This window comes from Calidris pugnax, unplaced genomic scaffold (genome assembly GCF_001431845.1).
Source record: "Calidris pugnax isolate Ruff unplaced genomic scaffold, ASM143184v1 scaffold15, whole genome shotgun sequence".
In the NCBI taxonomy this organism is placed as follows: domain Eukaryota; kingdom Metazoa; phylum Chordata; class Aves; order Charadriiformes; family Scolopacidae; genus Calidris; species Calidris pugnax.
This window is the reverse complement of record NW_015090774.1, coordinates 4,247,933-4,267,501: the sequence shown is the minus strand read 5'-3', so window position 1 is coordinate 4,267,501 and position 19,569 is coordinate 4,247,933. Positions and strand designations below refer to the sequence as shown.

Below are 19,569 nucleotides of genomic sequence, written 5' to 3'. Positions count from 1 at the left end.
ACATGTCTAACCCTTCTTTGACTTGCACTAAGCGAAACGTGTGACATCCAGTACTGCTCTGGAAAGACTGTGGAGGTTGAAAAACCTGTTTCCCTTTAGTATGGGTCGGATTAAGATTCTGAGAGATTGCCTGCTGCTGTCTTGTGGACAGGGTTTTCATGTGTCGCTGTGTTTGGTTTCTCCATCCCACACCACTTGTTGTTGGTGCTTTGGCAGCTGCACCACCCGCCGACTTGTAAATCTTTGTTGGGGCTGGTGTGGGGGAGGAACTAGTGTAACAAATGGAGGGCCACTCTTGAATATCAGTAAATAAATAAAAAAATCAGTTGTGACATGACAGCCAGATATCTCATTAGCAGTTATTAGAAATTAAACTCCGGTAGGCAGTTCGTAGACCAGCTGTAAGCAGTTATGGCTATTGGGTTGCCTTGTGTTCTTAACTGCAAAGCCCCTGGTCACAAAGAAATGTCTGGCAGTATCTCTATGTCTTTATGGTTGTTGGTAAAGTTACTGAACAAAAAATACAGAGCCAGCCAAGTCAGGGAATGGAGTTAGCAGTACGTCAGCTTTATTCACAGCTTCTAGCCTGTTGAGGTTCTCATGTGTGTGACAGTGAGTGAAAATCATGACCCTACAACCATCTCTGTAACCCTGGGTACAAACACAAGATTTTAAGTCATGGCGTTGGAGATTTGACAAACAATGAAGGTGTTAGTTATTGGTCTTGAGCTATCTGATGCGTAGATGGATCCCTTCAGCAGGTGTGATACGAGAAGGATTTCGAAGTGCTGAGGGAAAGCCACCTAGAGCTGCTAATAGGGGGTGTTACAGAGAAAGGGTGCTTCCAGATTCCCTCAGAGTAGAGTATAACAGTACAGCTAAACCAGTTTGAATGGCTTGTTCTCTCCAAAAGGGATATTTTAGGGGCTGGCAGAGCATTCCAGTGAAGTTTCACTGCCTGACTTCTCTTATATTCTTTAAGCTTCAGTGCTGTTCCTGATGTTTTTCCCTTGTGGGTGCAGTGCCGGGTAAGACTGAATCAAGAGAGTCAAGTCCTTCCCCGTAAGGGCAGTGATCCGTTACATCAGCTGAAGCTGCTCCGTGTCACTTCATCTTAATAGGCAGAGGCAGAGCAGATGGGCTGAACCCAGCTCATCCGCCTGCTTGGCCGCCAAGCCAGGGTGGTCCCACGTGCCCTTCATGCCTGGCCAGCTGCACGTGGGCTGGCTGCGGGCACGCACGTGACCTCTGCTTGTTGGACTTGGACCATGAAAGGATCAGAGCATTTGACCAAGTCAAAGAGGAGGTGGCTTTGGCAAGGGGATTGGCTCACAGAGGTGTGGGATGCTCTCCCAGTGCCCGAGAGGAAGTCCAGCCGATTCGGCAATGGAAAGCTGTTAGTTTGGTTTTTCCATCTGGTTTTATGGTGGTACTCAGCTGCGTTTAGGTCACAGGGTGGTGACCTGAGAGGGTCTATGCTTCACCACCACCATAACCTTACAGATGCTTGAACTCTATAGGTGTTTCCCCATTTGACTTGAAAATTTCTTAATCTGCTTCTAAGAGTGCAAAAATCTGCTCAAGTTAGATCAGAGCAGTGTCTTCAGTAACTTCATCTGAGATACGGCAATTGATTCATCCCCAAGTGATATTTCAAAATAAAACAAAAGAACTTCAGGTCACTTTCAGAATCCTACCATTGCTTGTAGGAAGGAAAAAACCTCATCCCTGAAGACAAAAATTTGGAGTTATTAAACGCAGCCTCTGTTTCAGGAAATACCCGAGCTAACAAATAAATTTAGCCTTGGAGAATATTTTGTGGAAACTACTTTAGCATTTTACTAATGTTTGCCTCATTTGCACAGCAGAGTAATCCCAGCTCTGGGAGGATGTGACCACTAGCAGCTTTAGAGCTGAATTTTTGGGTGAGGATTGATTTGACATGCAAATACTTACTTCAGTATGATCATTTGTCTGATGGTCTGGGAATAATTTTCATGTGACTTACCATTGATGCTTCAAGTAAGATTAATTTCTGTTGGAAGAAATGCTCTGAAATATGCTGCTGTAAATTCAACTGCTCCAAAAAAAATAAATGAACGTGATTCTTTGCTATCTCTTCTTAAAACATGAAATCAATTTATAAAGCTTTTGTTTAAAGTATAAGCTGAACTAAGAGGAGTTGTACGTTTGAATGTAGGAAAGATTGCATCTGTTTAAATGAATCTTAATGTTTTGTTTAAACACATAAATATAAAAAGATGTATATTGGGGTATAAACTTTGAAATTAGCTGTAGTATAATCTTTTTCTCCCCTTTCCTCATGCTTGTATTGTATCTGCTTTTTTTGATTCATAAAGAAACTGAGCAATTCTTTTTTTTTTTTTTTTCTTAAATAAAAAATCAAAACTGCCCAAAGCAAAAAGGAACAGTGCAATTTTACTTCAGCTAATACCTGCTGTTGCCTCCATTGTTGGAAAGGCAAACTTTATTTTTGTTTTGTTTGTTTTGTGTTTTTTGCTTTGGTTGGTTGCAAGCCAGCAATACGAAATGGTTGTAGACCAGCCATAGAAAATAACTCACTGTATTTTCTGTTGATTATAGTACTACTGAGATATTTCTGTTGCGAGTTCTGGCAGAGTGCAGTTTCCAACGCGTGCTGGTTCTTTTGTTTCTGGATGTGAGTTGTCATGGTAATAAGCCAGGGAGCTGCAGCACAGTGCTCCTTACTGGCTCGACCCTGGGTCGGTGGTGACTGTTTGCAACAAGTAACCTCTGGAGAGGGTGATTGGGGTCTCCCTTGGCATTGGGAGCTTCTAGAAAATCCCAGTTTAAAAAGCAGAGGAGGCCCTGATGCTCTGGCTGGTTCTGGAAATGAGCATGTTGCTGGCTGGGTTGGGATTGAATTGTTCTTGGGAACTGATTTTTCTCAGCCAGAGTGTGAGGTTTGTGTTTCTGGGTTGGTTCTGTGGTTTTTTTGCTTGTAGCATTTCTCCCTTGCCAAGCAGAGGGTGGAGCGTGATGGTGCTCCGCACTCGAAACAGTGCTGAAACCCCCCTGGTGACTCATTGCCGGGTGCCTCCGTCCCAGTGGCATGAAACCAATTCCAAGGTCTTGTTTTAACAAGGTAAAATGCCTGTATTCCCAAGAAGTTAGATGAAACGTGAGCTGTTGGGACCATTGCAGCTTCAGATGCAGACATATGATCACTGGTGATTGTGCAGAGATGGCTTACTGGGTTACCCCTTCAGCAGCCAAACAACATTGCTGCCTTAGCCTGTTGCTAAATTCAAAAAATGTGTTTGCAATGGAAAGCTTAAAATGTTCACATCTGCAGTTACTGCAGATCAGTTGACAAATGACAGCTCTTTAATTTCACTGCAACTTATTTGCGTATGATTTGGAATACCTGCCCCATTTAACAAATCTGGTACGCTACAAAGACCAGGATACTATAAAGCGTTGTGGGCAATTTTTAAATCATCACAGCCTTTTTAATGCTGCATTTGAAGAAGGAATCCTGCATAGCAGTGATTACCTCTTGGCTGTGATGTTGAAGTACCGTGACCTAGGCTTTATAGAAATTAAGGTTTTCAGAAAATAGATTGCTCTTGCCTACTACAAGGAAAATTGTATCAAAAGTGTCTGAGAACTGTCATACTTTAATCTTGCTCTGATGGGTCTTTGGGAATCCTCTAAGCACAGCTAACTACTAACCCTGTTTGTTAGTAGGCAGCCCTGCTTAATATAATACGGTCTCCTTTTCCTGGCCATCCTGGTTGCTCTTCCTGTTGTTGTCTCTAGGCTGAGGTCCTTTAAAAGGCTTCTATCATTACAATTTGGTGCCAATTTGGAGTTACTTTTTGGCTCTTTACTCCAGGACCCTTGTGTATCAGCTCATTTTGCTTGTTTGGATTTTTGTTCCTGACTTTTTTTTTTTATTTTCTTAAAAACAAATTTTGTTATTTTAAAGTTGCCAATCAGTGTAGTTCTCTGTATTTGGATAAACTTATAGAAAACTCACCTCTGGTACAAGTAGTTGTTTAAAAGTAAGTTCCACTGTATTTAGCAGTTGAGGTATTTGTTAGAACAAGATTAATTTTTTTTCATTTAGTAGGCCATGGAGTCTTATTCCATATAGTTATTGGAAAACAAGTAACGGACTCTTTCAAAACCAATTTGAGACTCTCCATAACATTACCAAAAAAAAAAAAAAAAAAAAAAAAAAAAAAAAAAAAAAAAAAAAAAAAAAAAAAAGAAGAAAAAGAAAACCCCCTATGAACTGGCATAACTGCAACAAAAGATGTGAATGTTTGTGCAATGAATGTGAAAATGGATTTGATAGAAGCTTCAGCTGTTGGCTATAAATATTGAAAAGGTGCAAAAAGGCAATTATATATATTCTTAATGGTGAAAAACGTAAGAGCCTCTAATAATTATGGCCTCTGCAGTCAGTAGGAGAGATCTTTTGTAGTGAAACCATTTTGTTTGCATTTGGACATGTGACCAACATTTGGATTTTTGACTACAGAACTTAGGCTTTTGTGTTAAGCATTTAATTGTCTGACTTCTGAGAGTCTGGAAAGCAGAAAAGAAATGCATAGCGCTACCCTGTAATTTCCTGTGCTCGTTAGTTTGTTCACTGACTTCTACGAGATGGCAGGCTTTAATTTCCCATCTACCCTTTCTGCATCTATCCCCATCTTATAGGATGATTATAATCATGAATGTCTTAATTTCTTTATTTCCTTCTGCTAAAAGCTTTATCACCAGCAGGGTATGTTGAATCAATTGTACTAATCTTGAGCTGGTGTTAAAAGTCTGTTAGTGTGGGTGGGTCATTGAACTTTCCAAATCATTTTTATACATTTGAGCAGGTTCTGCTGGCAAGATCGAAAACTAAAACCTGTTTACATTTTTATTTGTAAATCTGTGAGGCATTACACGGAAGTAGAGGCTTTTAACCCACTTCCTATTAGAAAAAAAATTTAATATGCAAAATAAACATGTAATGAAATTGGTTTTTGAGGGAAGCTCTTTCAAAAAGAAAATTAGTCACAAAACAGGCAAAATGTATTTGAAGGACAGGAAGGCTAAATTAAGTATCCTATTGAAACATCCCGTTTTTCCACAACTATTTTACTGTGATCCTATGGTGTTTCTCTGGCCTCTGACTTTGAGACAGTAATGCTGCTGAAGACTTTGGATAAGCATATTTTTGTTCTCTACTGGGACAACTCCCGGTTAAGACAAACCAGGAAAATGGGATTTCTCCTCTTTCTTTGTGAGATTTTGGAGTTGTTCCTGATTAGCTTCATGTGCGGGTACTTCAGTTCCAGATTAAAATTGCCTGTTCCTCCTGTTTCTAATCCAGTTTAAAAATTCCACCCATAACCCAGAACAAACGTCCCACCCTCTTCACAGTGGAGCTAAAAATAACCATTTTTTGTGTGTCAACAAGTCTTAATGAGATCAGTGTAATTTCCATATTTCTTTCCCTCTGCAAAGCTTGAAGCAAAGGAAGAGAAGACTTGGGTTGGCTTGATGGACTGTAAACTGCCCTTCTGATGAAGGCTGATTCCCAAGCTTAGTCATGCCTGGTTCCTGTGGAGTCATGTTTTGTCATAAATTTCCTGAAGCAAAGTCATACAGGTTTAAGATGGTAAATTTTTTCAGAACTTTAGTGGCCACTAATGAATTTGGGCTGAAGTTCAGATAACTAATTTGGCTGCAACAGACTTTTAAGTTCAAAAGTTGCCTTTTAATCCCAGTCACCTCTTTGGAGTATGAGTAGGAATGTATTTGTTTTTAGAAACTCCGCGGTTTTGAATTGTTTCATCATTGTCTTGGAGAGCTGTGGTGTTGAGGTAAGCCAAGCTACTGCCTGGAACAGCAGATTTATGGAAAAGTAGACTAGGCTGGTGGGTGGCAAACTGGGGACAGCAGAGCTACTCCACTACAGTCAGTTGTCTCTCTACCCGTGTACCTGGCTTTGCTCCACACCTGTCTCCAATGCCCCTTGCTTCCCACTTTTTACATTTTTCCTGTGCCAAGCAAAAGAAAAGAAGTGATAATGGCAAGGTAGCGTGATGGATGGTGCTTACCAGAGCAGCTCTGCTGAGCTGAGTCCCCTTGAATCTGTCACGAATGTTTGCAGCTTGTCTGGGAGCTGATGATTGGGAAGGGTAGCGCCACCTGATTCCGTAGGTTTTCTGTTTGAAGAATCAAATGTCAATATTAAAGTTTGGCTAAAGGAAATGCTTATTGATTGTTATGCAAAACTGATAGACCATGCTTTGTACCCTAGACTGTGCTTAAAAATTGAATGTATTAAGAATTAGCAATTTTATTCTGCATTCAGGAGTGAACTTCTATTAGTCTTTGATAGCTTACTATTTTTTGTATACTTGAAAATAAGTTGATATAAAGGAAATAGTTGTTTCAGGTAAATTTACAAAAGTAAATTACATAATCTATATTCAACCTTAAAATAAGGCCCATGGGTTTTCATTCACAGAAGTATCAGTTTGGGCCGTTTGACATATCTAATTTCACTTAAATATTTCATTTATATCTGTGTAGCTGCCAGTTCAGCATCGAGTTTCCTATAACTTAGACTTTAGGGTTTTTTTAAGCCATGGATCTCTATGTATGCTAGGAATAATGGCTTGCAGAAAAATACTGTAGTGGCTTACAGTGAAGTTAAAAAGAATCATTTATATTAAAACTGTAGTGTAACAGGTTGGACTCTTGGCAGGCTTCCTGTGTGGTGCCCCCCCCCCAACCTGAGTATGAAGGTCCTGATGTAAGAAAAAGAATGTCAAAAATTTGTACTACATGACAAATACTTCATTTTAATCTCTTCAACAAGTTAGTCTTGGTATGGCTCACTGATAAGTGCATACATACCTGGGCATGCTCCTGCACAGCCGCTGTGAGTGTGTTTAGGTTTTTTTCCCCCTGCTGGGAAGCTGGAGGTGAGGATGAATCCTCTGTCTTCATGGGTACGTGGCAGGGATTTTGGTATCGGTAATACCAGATTTTTTTGTCAGGGTGTAAGTAGGTTTTTGTGGTTTTGCTCTTGTCTCTTGGCAGCTTAGTGTTTGCAAGATGTGAGGTCACCCTTAGAGTAAGGTCTTGCCTTTGGAGGTGCATTTGGCTATGACAACTGACATAGCTTTCCCCATCGCCCGCACTGCTTTTCCTTCAGTGGTTGCTGTCTCTGAAGACAGTAACTTGTATGGTCTCCTGAGCTGCTGCTGGTAGGAGGCTGGCATGAACCAGATGGGAACGAACCTACTTGGGAGCAGACGTGGCTCTTCTGTGGACACAGAAATTTCTATTTAAGCCAGATGGGGTTGATATTGCTGTAGTCCAGTCTGTTTCTTTTGGTGATGCTGGCACTGCTTTGGCTTCAGCGAGCCAGTACAGGTAGGCAGGCAGCCAGGCAGGTGCTAAAGCAATGCTAGAGGATAAAAAGAAAATATAAGTGCTTGGTATAGCTGCCAGAGAGGCTGAGAGTCAAGGGATTTCAGGTGCTGGATGCGAGAAAAGGGAAAAAGGCAGGATCCTGCAACTACAAGGGAAGAGAGGTGGGACTTAAGCAGCCTGGGTTTGAGTGGGGCTTCGTTGCTGCTTTTGTTAGTATAGCACGATTTGGGGCAAAAAACGTTAAAATACTTGAAGAGAAAAGGGAAGTTCCACTTTGAGATAAAATAACTGTTTCGTCAGCCATATAGAAATGACAGATGCCTCCCTTCCTGCCAGTGGTTTTAATGGCCTGTTTAAACCCACCGAAGGCTTTGGAGTCCCACCTTCTCCCCACCATGACTCCAAGACAGGACCTCGTGGGTCTCTCATGCTGCCAAGAGAGAGGCTTGATGTTCTGTCCCCGTGAGTGGGTACTCTCCCTGGGGCCAAGGAGGTGGCAGGAGGACAGTGGGGAGGGACCGGGTGGGCCCTCCTGTTTGCACAACAGTGAAACCCGTGTGTGGGGTGAGGCCTGGAGCTGCGGCTGTGGTGGGGAGCGGTGCCTCCCAGCCGGGCGTGCTGGTGGTTGGCTGAACGTGAGTGAAAGACGGGTTATTTTAACAAAGATCAGCCTTTCAAAACCTGGTGTACAACAGCAGGCGCATCTTTTTCAGCCTCAGGTGACTGAGGCTTTGAAAAGGTCCTTTTTTCTTTTTTTTTTTCATTCGCCCTCCAAGCCAGTGAATTAAGGAATAAGCTTGTATTTTATTTTTATCCTTCGAGCTAAAATAAACCGAACTATTATAAGATGAAAGCTTCTCTCCGCTTGTTTGCCACTTCACAGAAATGAGTGAATTTCTCATTAAGAGAGAATGAATTTCTCAGCTCAGCATTTTGCTTTTTAACTGTGGCAAGGATGCAGAGTTGCGTTGGGCCTGTAGTTTCACGCTGTAATACAAACCAGGACTGAAACCAGCGTACGTCTAGGATTTTGAGAGGTTTAACTTTTCCTGTCCAAAGTAGTGAATTTTCATGTGCCTATCACTTTACCAGAGTAAGAATGTCTTCATTAAGCTAGTGTGAATTTGGGGCCAACATTTTGGTTTGGGTTTGTCTGGTTTGTGTAACTGGCATTGCCAAATACATTTTAAACACAAATGAAATGGATAGAAATGTCTAGGCATAAACATATGCAGAATTTTATTAGAACTGAGAGTTGAAGAAGGGTTGCAGACTGATGTGTTTCTACAGATCTAATTGAAATTGAGCAGTGTTAAAACCTGAGTCTCCCTGTTTTGTTTCGACGTACAGTCAGAATTTTAAACTGAGCCAGCTGACACTGTGGAAACAAACGAAGAAATATCACTGAATTAAACAATTTTTGGGCTGCTCCGCACTCAGCAACACAAGCATATGACTTTGGCTGCAGCACAAATTTCACTGTAGGTTAGATTTCAGTCTTATAGCTTTCATTTAAATAAAAACATGCTTTAAAAACTGCTCTAATTTGTGCTTTGCATTTAATTTTTGGTTTTGGACTTTCCATTGAGATGTTTTTTCAAGCCGTTGCCACAGTCTTTGTGTAGAACTTGATTCTTGTAGCAAAATCAGCTGAGCCTTTGCATTGCTTTTGCTATTTATTTTTTTTTCCAATTCTGCTGACTGGGTAAGACTGGAAAGCAGAAAGTTGTTGGTTCCTCCGTCCTTTTGTATAAACAGTCCTTTTTGCAGCAGAACATTTAACCAGTGGTAATGATTAGCATTGCTCCTCTTGACTTTTAGAAAATGTTACAAAGTTATATTTTAAACTATGAGAATGGCTTTCTTTGAAGTTTTGGTGGCTCAGTCTGCCACCTTGTGGTAATTCGAGTATATATATTGTAAAAACAGCCATCAAAAAAAGCATCAGACTGCTGCTGTCACCTGCATGCTTTTATATGGTCTGTGGATTAGTTAGAGGCAACACTGTGCACTAGCAGAAATGTTTGGGTAAGTCACAGTGGGGTTGAATTTAGCTGCTGTTTTAAGGTTTTGCTCAGCTTAGCTGGCATAAAGCACATAGGTAGGCTATGTTCTTCTTGAAAAACAAAGGCCTTTTCCTGAGAATTTTAAAAATTTAACTTCTTGGCAAGTATGTAGAATATCAAATTTAAAGATTTTTCATAGCTTACGTGCCTAAATTTATGTATGTGTGTTATTTTTGGGAAATGGCTTTTATTAAACCATCGTTTCAACCATTTGGAATCTGTTTAGGATTTTACAACACTGGGCACAAATATTTCTGAAGGACTCTTGCATTCCTTTAATTCATGTTTAATGTATAAATGTACAATATGCATTGTACATTTATACATTTAATGTATAAATGTATAATGTATAAAGTTGAAACAGCTATTTATAGTCTATAATGAGAATGTTTGCTAAGTAAAGCATAGTTTTTCCTCAGATAAATGGAGAAGTGAGGTGATCTAATGACAATAACTTGATATTCTGAATTTTATATTTTAAGGATTATTTTTGAAATTGCTTTCCTCTTCAATGCTGCAGACTGACTGGCAGTGTCCAGTACCTACTGACAATATATGAAAATATATTCTGCTCTTTTAACTCTACAGTAGTTTTCTGTACCTTGCACTATTATGGAGAATTTAATAGAAAGGAATGATCCTGGTTATTTGCTACTTAAATTTCAATGCCAAGCTTTTGGTGCTAGAGGGAGCTGTTTCCTGCTAGACACCCTCTGGAAAGGTACAGCTTAAAGGCCGGGCTGCAGCACACTTTTTGGAAACAGTTGTCTGATTTAATGCCAGTGCACATCAGCTGCAGTGTTATAATGACTAGTTGCTTTGATAGGACCCCGCTGCCTGCAGCATTGGTGTGTTTTCTTGCTGCTTTTTTTGCAAATCAAAAGAAACACCTTCATTCCCTCTGTGATGGGATGTCTTCAACTTTACCTTCCCTGTGTTGCTGCAGCTAGCAGCCTTGACGGAAGCACAAATAAAGATTTTTTTCTTGATTTTTTTTTTTTAGTTGTTTTTTTTTTTTTCTTCCCACTCCCCGTTTTTAGATCTCCAGGTGCAGATTTGAGAGACAAGGAGCTCTACCATCTGCAGTTCCTGGTGTGGGGAAGTATGGGATCTCGTATTTACAAATATTTTACAAGTATGCTTATATTTTGAAGATTATTTTTTAAAAGTGTTCCCTAAACTTACCTTGCATGTTGCTTGTGAAACTGGTTAGGATGACTCCCTTCAGAGAATAAACACATTCCCCCTGCTTTGAGTCACTTCAGCTGCATTTCTCTGTGAGCATAACCTGTCTCCTTTACTGCTCTGTACATCTGCAGGGTTGATCACCAGGTTTGGGTCATCCAGCAGTTTTGGAAACCAAATGTCCAAGGATCCCTTTTACGATGCACTTTTAGGTCTGTGCATCCTAGTAAGCCTGCACCCTTAATGGTTCCGTATGCATCTGTGAATCCTGCACTGCACGTAAAATCTGTGCCAGTCGAGAGAAGCCTCGGTGCAAGCTGGTGGCAGAGGGCTCTCCTCCTTCTGTTCCGTGTCTGCTTGTTGTTAGACAGGCTTGCTGGAAAAGAATTACAGTGTCACCTTCTGGCCAGGTTCTATTCCATGTAATCCACTGCTGTGAGCATCAGTGGTCCACTCCCAACTTCCCACTCAGCCCGTGCTTGTGCCACAGAGTCTGGCATGTCCAGATCAGCAGCAGTGGTGCCACTGGGTCTGTCGGGCTTGCCTCTTACCCTGCTGCTGTCTCCTGGGAGCTCTGCTCACCCCCAGTCTGTCTGGCAAGTGAGCAGGTCACTGACTGTGGCAGACATGTCATTTAACACACTTTTATTAGTATATTAAAGGGATAAAAAAAGAGGTAAAAAGGCGAGTGACTACTGTATTTTCTCTTCCAAGCCTTCTATGTGTAAGGTCCCTCCATCCCAAGCCATGCATAATTACTTTTGTCCTTGATGTGTCCTCTGCTCCTCACAGGAGGGCCAAAGCCTCTAGAGGGCAAGGGAACAGAAGGAGCAGAATAGAAGTGAAATCTCAGCATTTGGATTTGTGCATTTCTTCTGCTTTTTCAAACTGAATATATGCTTTTTTCAGTGTGAGAAAAAGACATTCTTTTTAATACTGAAAGACATCTATTTATTCTTAACCTTGAATGTGACTTCTGATGTCTTTTCTGATCTGTATCATAATTTAAACAAGTACAGTAACATTTCTACACTTAATGTATTTAACTAGATTCTCGTTTTATTTTTCATACTTAAGTGCTCTGTGTGACTTCATTCCTAACATCTTTGCCCAAATACTATATCTAGCATTCTTTCATTGTGTTGAAAACTGAAGTATTTCTGTACTTCATGGTTAATTTTAAATACACAAATATTTCCCAATGACCAAATTTTTCATAAATTTATAGCTTTGACATACTCCATTACTTGAAAACATCTTATTACAGTAAGTTGTGAGAGTGGTATTGGCATTAGTTTATTCTCAACTTTGTCAGCCTTAGCTAGTGGTTGTGAGACACTGCTCTGGTGTTCAAGGAATTATGAATTATGGTTTTCAATTATTATACGTTGTCTCTTAACTAGCACATTTAAAAAAATGGATGATGAAACAGCCTCAAATCCATGAGCCAAAGTTAAATCAACCTAGAAGTTGTGGGCTGCACTGAAGTTTTCTCTTATGTGCTCTCATGATTTTAAGTATAACATTAGCAAAGCCTCTAGACTGACATGAGTGTTTCCATGGTTTCTGCTTAGGAAGTTTTAGCCTTGGATGTTATTTTCATATCTTTATTAATGTTGTTTTACGATCTGGATATTGGAGGTCCACAATGGTTGAATGTAACTCTTTGCCATGTAGGTAGGATTGTATTTATGATTATTATTTTTTTTTAAATCACCTAGTGCAAATAATTTCCTGTTTGTGACAACTTTTTTTCTTGTTTAAGCTTTTTGTTTACCTTCCGTTTGAAAAGGATACAATTTTATAAATATTTATGTTGGGTATTTTGTTACACTGTTTCATACTATTTTCTTTTCCCATGGACATGAAGAGACTCATTTCCATGGGTGTGCTTTATGAAATAGATGAAGGGTTTGGGGTATGTTGGCTCAGGGAAGCAGGACAGTGGTAGTGGCTCACTGGAATTCTTGACTAGGCTTGTTTCCTGGACATGAGTAATGACAGCAAAAGCAGAAGAGTTTCTCTGAATTTTCTGATGTGGACATACCATCATTCTTCCCCATGTCAGGTTCCAATGTATAATCAAAAGTATTACTATAACTTGCCTTTAACCTTTTGTAAATGTGTTATTTCAAATAGCCCTGCTGACCCTATTAGGAGAGCTCTGGATGATTTGCAAAAACAGTATTTTAATAGCTTGTACCAAATTGAGAATTCTAACAATGTTTTCTTTATGTTTTTAGGATTTGGAGATAGTGTATTCCTATTTACATGGAATGGAAGCCTTGTCTAATCTGAGAGAGCATCAGCTAAGGTATGACACTTGATCATTAAAAACACATATGTTAATGCACTAACAAAGCAATGGAATGGTGGGTTTGGTGACTACACACTACTCTTGTGCACCCTACCTCAAACTGAAAAGCTGGCTGTCGCTGCATCTGTTTCTTCCCTTCTTTATTGTCCTAACACTTTCTCCTTGTATGTGTGCATGTGTGTATCCCTATTTGTTCCTTCTGATTTCTATTATGGATTTGTTTGTTTTCTTTTCAAACTTTGGGTCTTAGAAGTAAATGCTTTACATACGGACTACAAGTTCCAATCTTGAATGAAAGTCCCTGTATCATTTATGTAATGTAATAATCATGAGGGAAGAGTCTGTTACTCAGCTTCTGTTTCAGTTTGTGCTTGCTTTCACATGGGAGTTTTAGACAAATTATGAACTACATGTGCCAATGATACTTCATAAAAAATTACTAATAAATGTCATCCACATATTTTTAAATTAAAATGCTTCACGAAGCAAATTAATTCAAGCAAAAACTCCCAGATGTATTTTCTATTTTTTCTAAAGACTTGTGTTTGACTTTTAAGTAATTGTTTTACTTGTCTTTACATAAACATCTTAACAGCAGAGTTTTCTAAGGGTACTTGGACATTGGTGTGAGGCTGGCAGATACAGGAGGAGGCCAGCCCGTCTCCTGTATGCTCTACAGGGAGAGAGGGTGAATTACTGTTGTTTTGCATCCTGAGGTTTGCTGACATTTGCCACATCTGAAGATGCTGAAGCAACTTTTTCTTGATGAATGCTGGTTTAAGTTCTAATTTCTGGCCTCTTGCTTCGTCATTCTGTCAGAGTCCACATTCCCATAATTTGGAGAAAATAAAAGGCAGGGTTTTCTTTCTCCTAAAGTGCTTCAGACACATTTTGCAATGTGAATGTTGACTTCAAAGGAGTCTCTGTAATTAGTTCTGCTTTGGAAGGAGGCCACAATCACATTCCGTTAAAGTATTTTGTGTTATGCTATTATATGCAAGACTTTTAGCACATCAAGTTTTGCATAGCTGGAATTGAACTGATGTTAACTTATTTACAAAGATGAAAGTGTGCACATATGGTTGCGTGGTATGTTGATGTGTGCTTCTTGGCTTCCTGTGCAGAATGAGGTTCTTGCTGAGGAATGTGTGGAACTCGATCTCCCAGCACAGTGAATTCCTAGAAGAGAGCTTCTGTTTACAGTACCATACATGGAAAAGGCTGGGCTCCCAGCAGATGTGGGACAGAAAGCTTTTATAGTATCCTTTAGGATACAGCATTTCTTGTGGCAGTGGGATGCCACAAAAACCTCTGAGATGCATTAAAAACTAGTGTATTAAGTATAGCCTCTAGTAGTGAATAACTTACCTTATGGCTTGTTGCTGACCTCATCTTGAATTTATTACACTTCTTTAGGAAGCAGATAAAGATGATGTTTGAGCAAAAATTAGACATCAGTATTGACCAGAACTAATTCAATTTTTCAAATATTTGAGGAAGCAATCTAGTTTGTACTACTTGGTCACTGTAATTTCTGACTGTTCCAGTTAACACAAGAAGTGAAACACTTGGCTACCTTCTGCAAGAGTAATTTTCTCCCTTATTACTGTCCTAATAATGGCACTAAAACGCTGTAAAAATCAGACAGTGCCAATGGTGAACTTGCGTGATTTTGTCAAGAATGTACTTCCTTCACTCCCAATTCAGAGGGGAACAAAACTTGCTTGTTAAAGTGATTCTGTTTCCTATAACTTCTGCTCTTAGATGGCCCATTGCCCAGACCAGCAGGGCACAAGCTATTCTTGACCAGTATTTTAATTTTAAAATTGGACTGCTAGCAATGACTTTTGTTCTGGTATCTTCTACCAGTAACCTCATGTCTGCTTTTTCCTTCCATCTCAAAATAGAGAATCAGAGAGAGAAGATGAGAACACAAGAGGTAGAAGCAGAGAGTAGCTTTTTGGTGTCTGTAAAGGATTTTGGCAGGACCCAATTTTATGGTGGGGAGCGGTGTCTGAAAAAAAGAAGGTTCTGTGGGTCAGAAAGGTGTGGGTTTTTTTTTGTTTTTGTTTTTTTTTTTTTGCTGTGCCAGGAAGCAAAAAGATTTTTTCATTAGCTGAAATTGATATATGATACATGATACATAACACTTAACTATATACAATGCAGACATTGCCTATAAGAAAAGTTCTCAAAGATGGTCCAAGGAGTAGATCTGAAATACTGGGGTGGGGAAAAGGCCATGGTAGTTAAAGTTTCTGGGGTTTTTTTGTTAGTTTGTTTTTTAAGCAAACAAAATTTCAATTTTCTGTTCAGAATTTATGAATAATCAGAGTACTGCCATAAGCCTGCTACTTCTGGGCAGAAAGTATTATTTCTTAGTGAGCTGAATTAATAAGTAAAATCCTGAAAGAGATGAGGACTAAGGTAACTTTTGTAGCAGTCTGTTGGCTGTTGAAATGAATGATCTAGGAAATGATGGAGAATGGCAATAAGAAGCCTTTTAAATGTCACATAAACCCAGACCAACTCTTCCAGGCCTCAGATCAACTTTTTTAAGGCTTTTTGCCTGAGCAGGAATTCTTGAGCTCTTTTGTCCGCTTAAGATAGCATTGTGGGCAGCTGGTCATTGGTCCACTAAGGTTCTGATGACTGATCCTGTGAGAAATGAGAATTTCTTTCGTGAATTTAAATATAGCTCCTCATTTGAATGTTCACATGAGCCTCTTAGGCAAATCTCTGTCTCGCTGTCTGTCAAATAGCCTTGGTGTTTGCAGTCTGCTTCAGAGCTGTAGAAAGTCCAAGGGAGGCTGTGGGGTTTGTTTCCTTCCCACCCCACTGGTAATTTATCGGGTCCGTTTCCTTAAGACAAGAGACAGAAATGACACGATGATTATTTTTTTTTTATTTTTTCTTTTTTACACCAAGTTAACATTGTGTTTCCTGATACGTGGTAAGTTCTATTATAGTTGCTCTCTGTTACGCCACATTTGTCAGGCAGACAGTGAATGCAAAAGTGCTTTAATCCTCCCCTCTAGACAGAGGATTTTCCTGCAGGAAATTCTCTCCACTTTGAGCCCTCTGGGATTTCAGCATTAAAATCTCATGGCAATTTTTAAATTGCTGAATTTTAACAAAATAAGAACCATTGATTTACCAGGCAGCATAATTTCCTTTTTTATCTATTGGACTTGACTTGAAAAAGGGTATCTCTGATTAGTGTTACATATCATAAATTTCCATCCATTTTTAAAATTCTGAATTGTTTCCTTATAAAGCAACTTACTTTTATCAGATCACGTTATAAAATGAGATCAGTATCATTTTACCCATTTTATAGAGTTGTGTTTTTTTTTTATGGGAGTAATTACATCTAGTGTCCTAAATCAAATCTGATCTTGAGTGAACTAATAACTTTAATGCTTAGATTTAACAATTTATTCTCTTATATTAAATATCAGTTTAGCTTTAAATTGATGGTTAGTTTCTGCGAGTGCTGGAGGCAAACATGGAAATGATGCTTAACTTTAGAAACTGAAATCTTTGTGGCACTGATAGGAATCATAATTAAAAATGACTTTTTTCCTTTTCTTTCAGACTGATGTGTGAAACTGTTAGATATGAAAGGCATGAAGCAAATGAAGTTCTGTACTAGTAAGTATTTCTGCTTCCTTTCATATGGTGTTCAAAGAATTAATTCATTTTAAAGTGTGTTAAGGACAGAGTTTAATGCCAACCCCCTTCGCCCAGCGCACAGTCTGTAAACATAAATGAGCCACTTCGTTTTCATCGTCAAACACTGGAGATGTTTGCTGGTGCCAGGGAGGGAGCTAGCGCTGACTCTTGCTTGCTGATGTGAGTTGTATTAATTTTTGTAACTAGTGAGGTTATATAGAATTAGGAGATGTGGGATGTCTTCTTGTTAGAATAAGTTGTCATTTAGTCTTACTTCAATTTTGTCGAAGTAGTAGCGACCAGCTTTTTGTGCCAGAGGTGCCCAATCGACATATCTAACACGGCTTATAATTAGCAGGGATGTGATCTAATGTCAGCTCAGGTTTACAGTAGAGATCTGAGGATTGCAATTGCTTCGTTTACGCAAGCAATGTATAAAACGAAAGGCTTATCAGGTTTTTCACTTAACTGTCCATAAACCAGGCTCTAAATTCAGAATTTTCTGGGTTGTCTGGTATTATTTGAATATATAAGCATACAAAGAATGCACTTGTATGCCACCTTTTATGCACATGTAATTTTTCCTATAATGACCATCAGGAGGAAGATGTGATTGAACAAACTTGAATGCTAAGCCTTGACCATTCGGCAAAGTTAAATTAGTGTCTAATGAAACCCAGTAATCAGATATGTATGGGAAATGCACAAGGTCAAAATCTATAGGTGGATAGATAATTTTAATTAGACCAATATAATCCTTATTCATTTTACAGACTAATTTGCTGGTGACCATTGTGCTGGTGATTTGTCCTATTCTAAGCAGCTGGTTTGTGTCCATTATGTGTACTAGAGTTTTTGTTTGGACCCAAAGTCTTGGCTCATTCTAACTGTTGGTGTAAATTTGAATTATATGCTGAATGAATCAAGACTGCTAGTTATGCATATGCTCAAGGCAGGCAAAAATTACCAGGAAATACTTACCTGAGAAAATGCAATTAACAAACAGAAAATTGTGAAATTTAGGTTAACTTGAAGTGCTTTTTGCTGTTCTTCGCACTGATTTCCTTTGTCACTCCTTTCATGTTACTTCATCTTCACTTTGGTTGTTTGCCTGTCATTCCTATTTACTCACTTCTTGACATTTTTTTTTCTCTCCATGATTTATTCAGTAGATTTAATGGGCAGTTTGGCAGTTTCTGGATATGGATGCTAATGCAAATTGTGATTCTGTTAGCACTTCACATCTCTGATTTGATGTTTAATGGGCTAAACCTGATATTTCACACTAAATATTTTTTTATTTAAAAAAAATAATTAAAATCAGTATACTGAAGCCAGAAATATATGCTCTGTTACTCTGAATTGTAGTTTTACATTTTATTTTAATGGACAATTTGAGATCTACTTGGTAAGAAAATCCCGTGGAACCTGCAGTCTAATTTCAGTATTCTATTTTTAGGATAATGAACTTTGAGGAATCCTTTTTTGTTTCACAAATTCGGTGTGTGTATTGAAGGTGTATTTTTCTAAAAAACAGAATTCAAATTACAATATATGTGTTTGGAAAAAATGTTTGAGTACTACAGGAGAGAAGTGATGCGATAGCCAAGTTAGAATCAATCCACTTGGTTATGAGCTGTAGGAAACGAGCTTGGAGCATACAACCTGGTCACTTTTTATTGAACGTGCCATTTGAACTCAAAGTTTCAACTATTTTGTTTTCCCTAGTGATGGTTTGACTTGCATTGAAATCTGAAATTGGGTGCTAATCTCCTGTGTTCATTAGAAAAATCTATTAAAATAGCTGCAACTGTTGGAGCTGTTAATTGACCTCTGTGTGTGACCTCCCTGAGGCACAACTTAATGTCTCAATACGGATAAGCTAAATCTTTATCCCTAACTGCTAACATGAAAACTAATACAGTTGCCTTGTTTAATTGATCACATTTTTATTCATTGTGGCAATTTTATTCATATCTGCATTGTCAGCTATACTTATAAAAAGGTAAATTTCTATTGCATGTATGCAATGCTAAAAATAATCATTCACACTCCGTACAAACACAGTAATTTTTTTATCTTCTGTTTTTTTAAAAAAAATCTTAATTTTTTATAGTATCTCTCTATATTTTTTTTTATGACCAAAAAGATAAAACGGAACACGTTGTTTAAAATTGGCTCATCTCATCTGCATTTACTTTACTATCAGCGGGTGTACACAGTAGTGACAAATTCTCAAACCCTACGGCCATATCGCTGTTTAAATGGAAACTGGGTTATTAAAAGTGGCAGTTCAGCTCGAGTTATTCTTCATTTGCCAGTCATCCTACTACTTTCATTTGATGGGAGGTTAGTGATAAAAGGTCTTAAAACCTGCAAGGCAAAATTTCAGAATTGAGGTTTACTTGACACATAGACCTGATTTTTTTTTTTTTTTTTGCCTGCTACCTTTTTCAAATCTACTTAAAGATCCCATTTAAATAGTATTTAGTTTAGTCAGTTGATATATATTTTATTACTAGTTCAAAGAAAAAAAAGTTCTTTTTTCATATCTGCATTATTGTCATTCTTGATGTTTTTCCAACAGAAAGGTTTTAATTAGCATTCTCTTTGGAAACCATAGTTTTAGCAGATTTGTAGAGGGTGTGTATACCCCTTGACAATTGAACAAAATTTTTCAGATCAAGATTTAAATGATTGCTGTGATGGCAGAGGAATCTTTGGCAACGCATGTTTTACTTATGAGCAACCAAATGTGTCTCTAATAAGCCCCTCTCTTTCCTCTCCGCCCCCCACCTCCCCCCGATTAGGGACTGTATGTGGTTTTCAGCCATGCTGTTTGATATTTCTGTGTGTGTGATCAGTGGTGTTGGGCTTACTCTTTCTGTAGGGAAG

General features: G+C 38.7%; 1 protein-coding gene across 2 annotated transcripts in view; it reads left to right on the top strand.

Moving 5' to 3' along the window:
• The window catches only part of RAPGEF2 (Rap guanine nucleotide exchange factor 2), a 201,933-nt gene that overhangs the window by 46,814 nt on the left and 135,550 nt on the right, over positions 1-19,569 (top strand). For both annotated transcript variants that reach the window (XM_014944711.1, XM_014944719.1), the window contains exons 2-3: positions 12,926-12,996; positions 16,597-16,653. In XM_014944711.1, the coding sequence (XP_014800197.1) occupies positions 12,926-12,996; positions 16,597-16,653 (128 nt within the window). The remainder of the gene's footprint in view (positions 1-12,925; positions 12,997-16,596; positions 16,654-19,569) is intronic.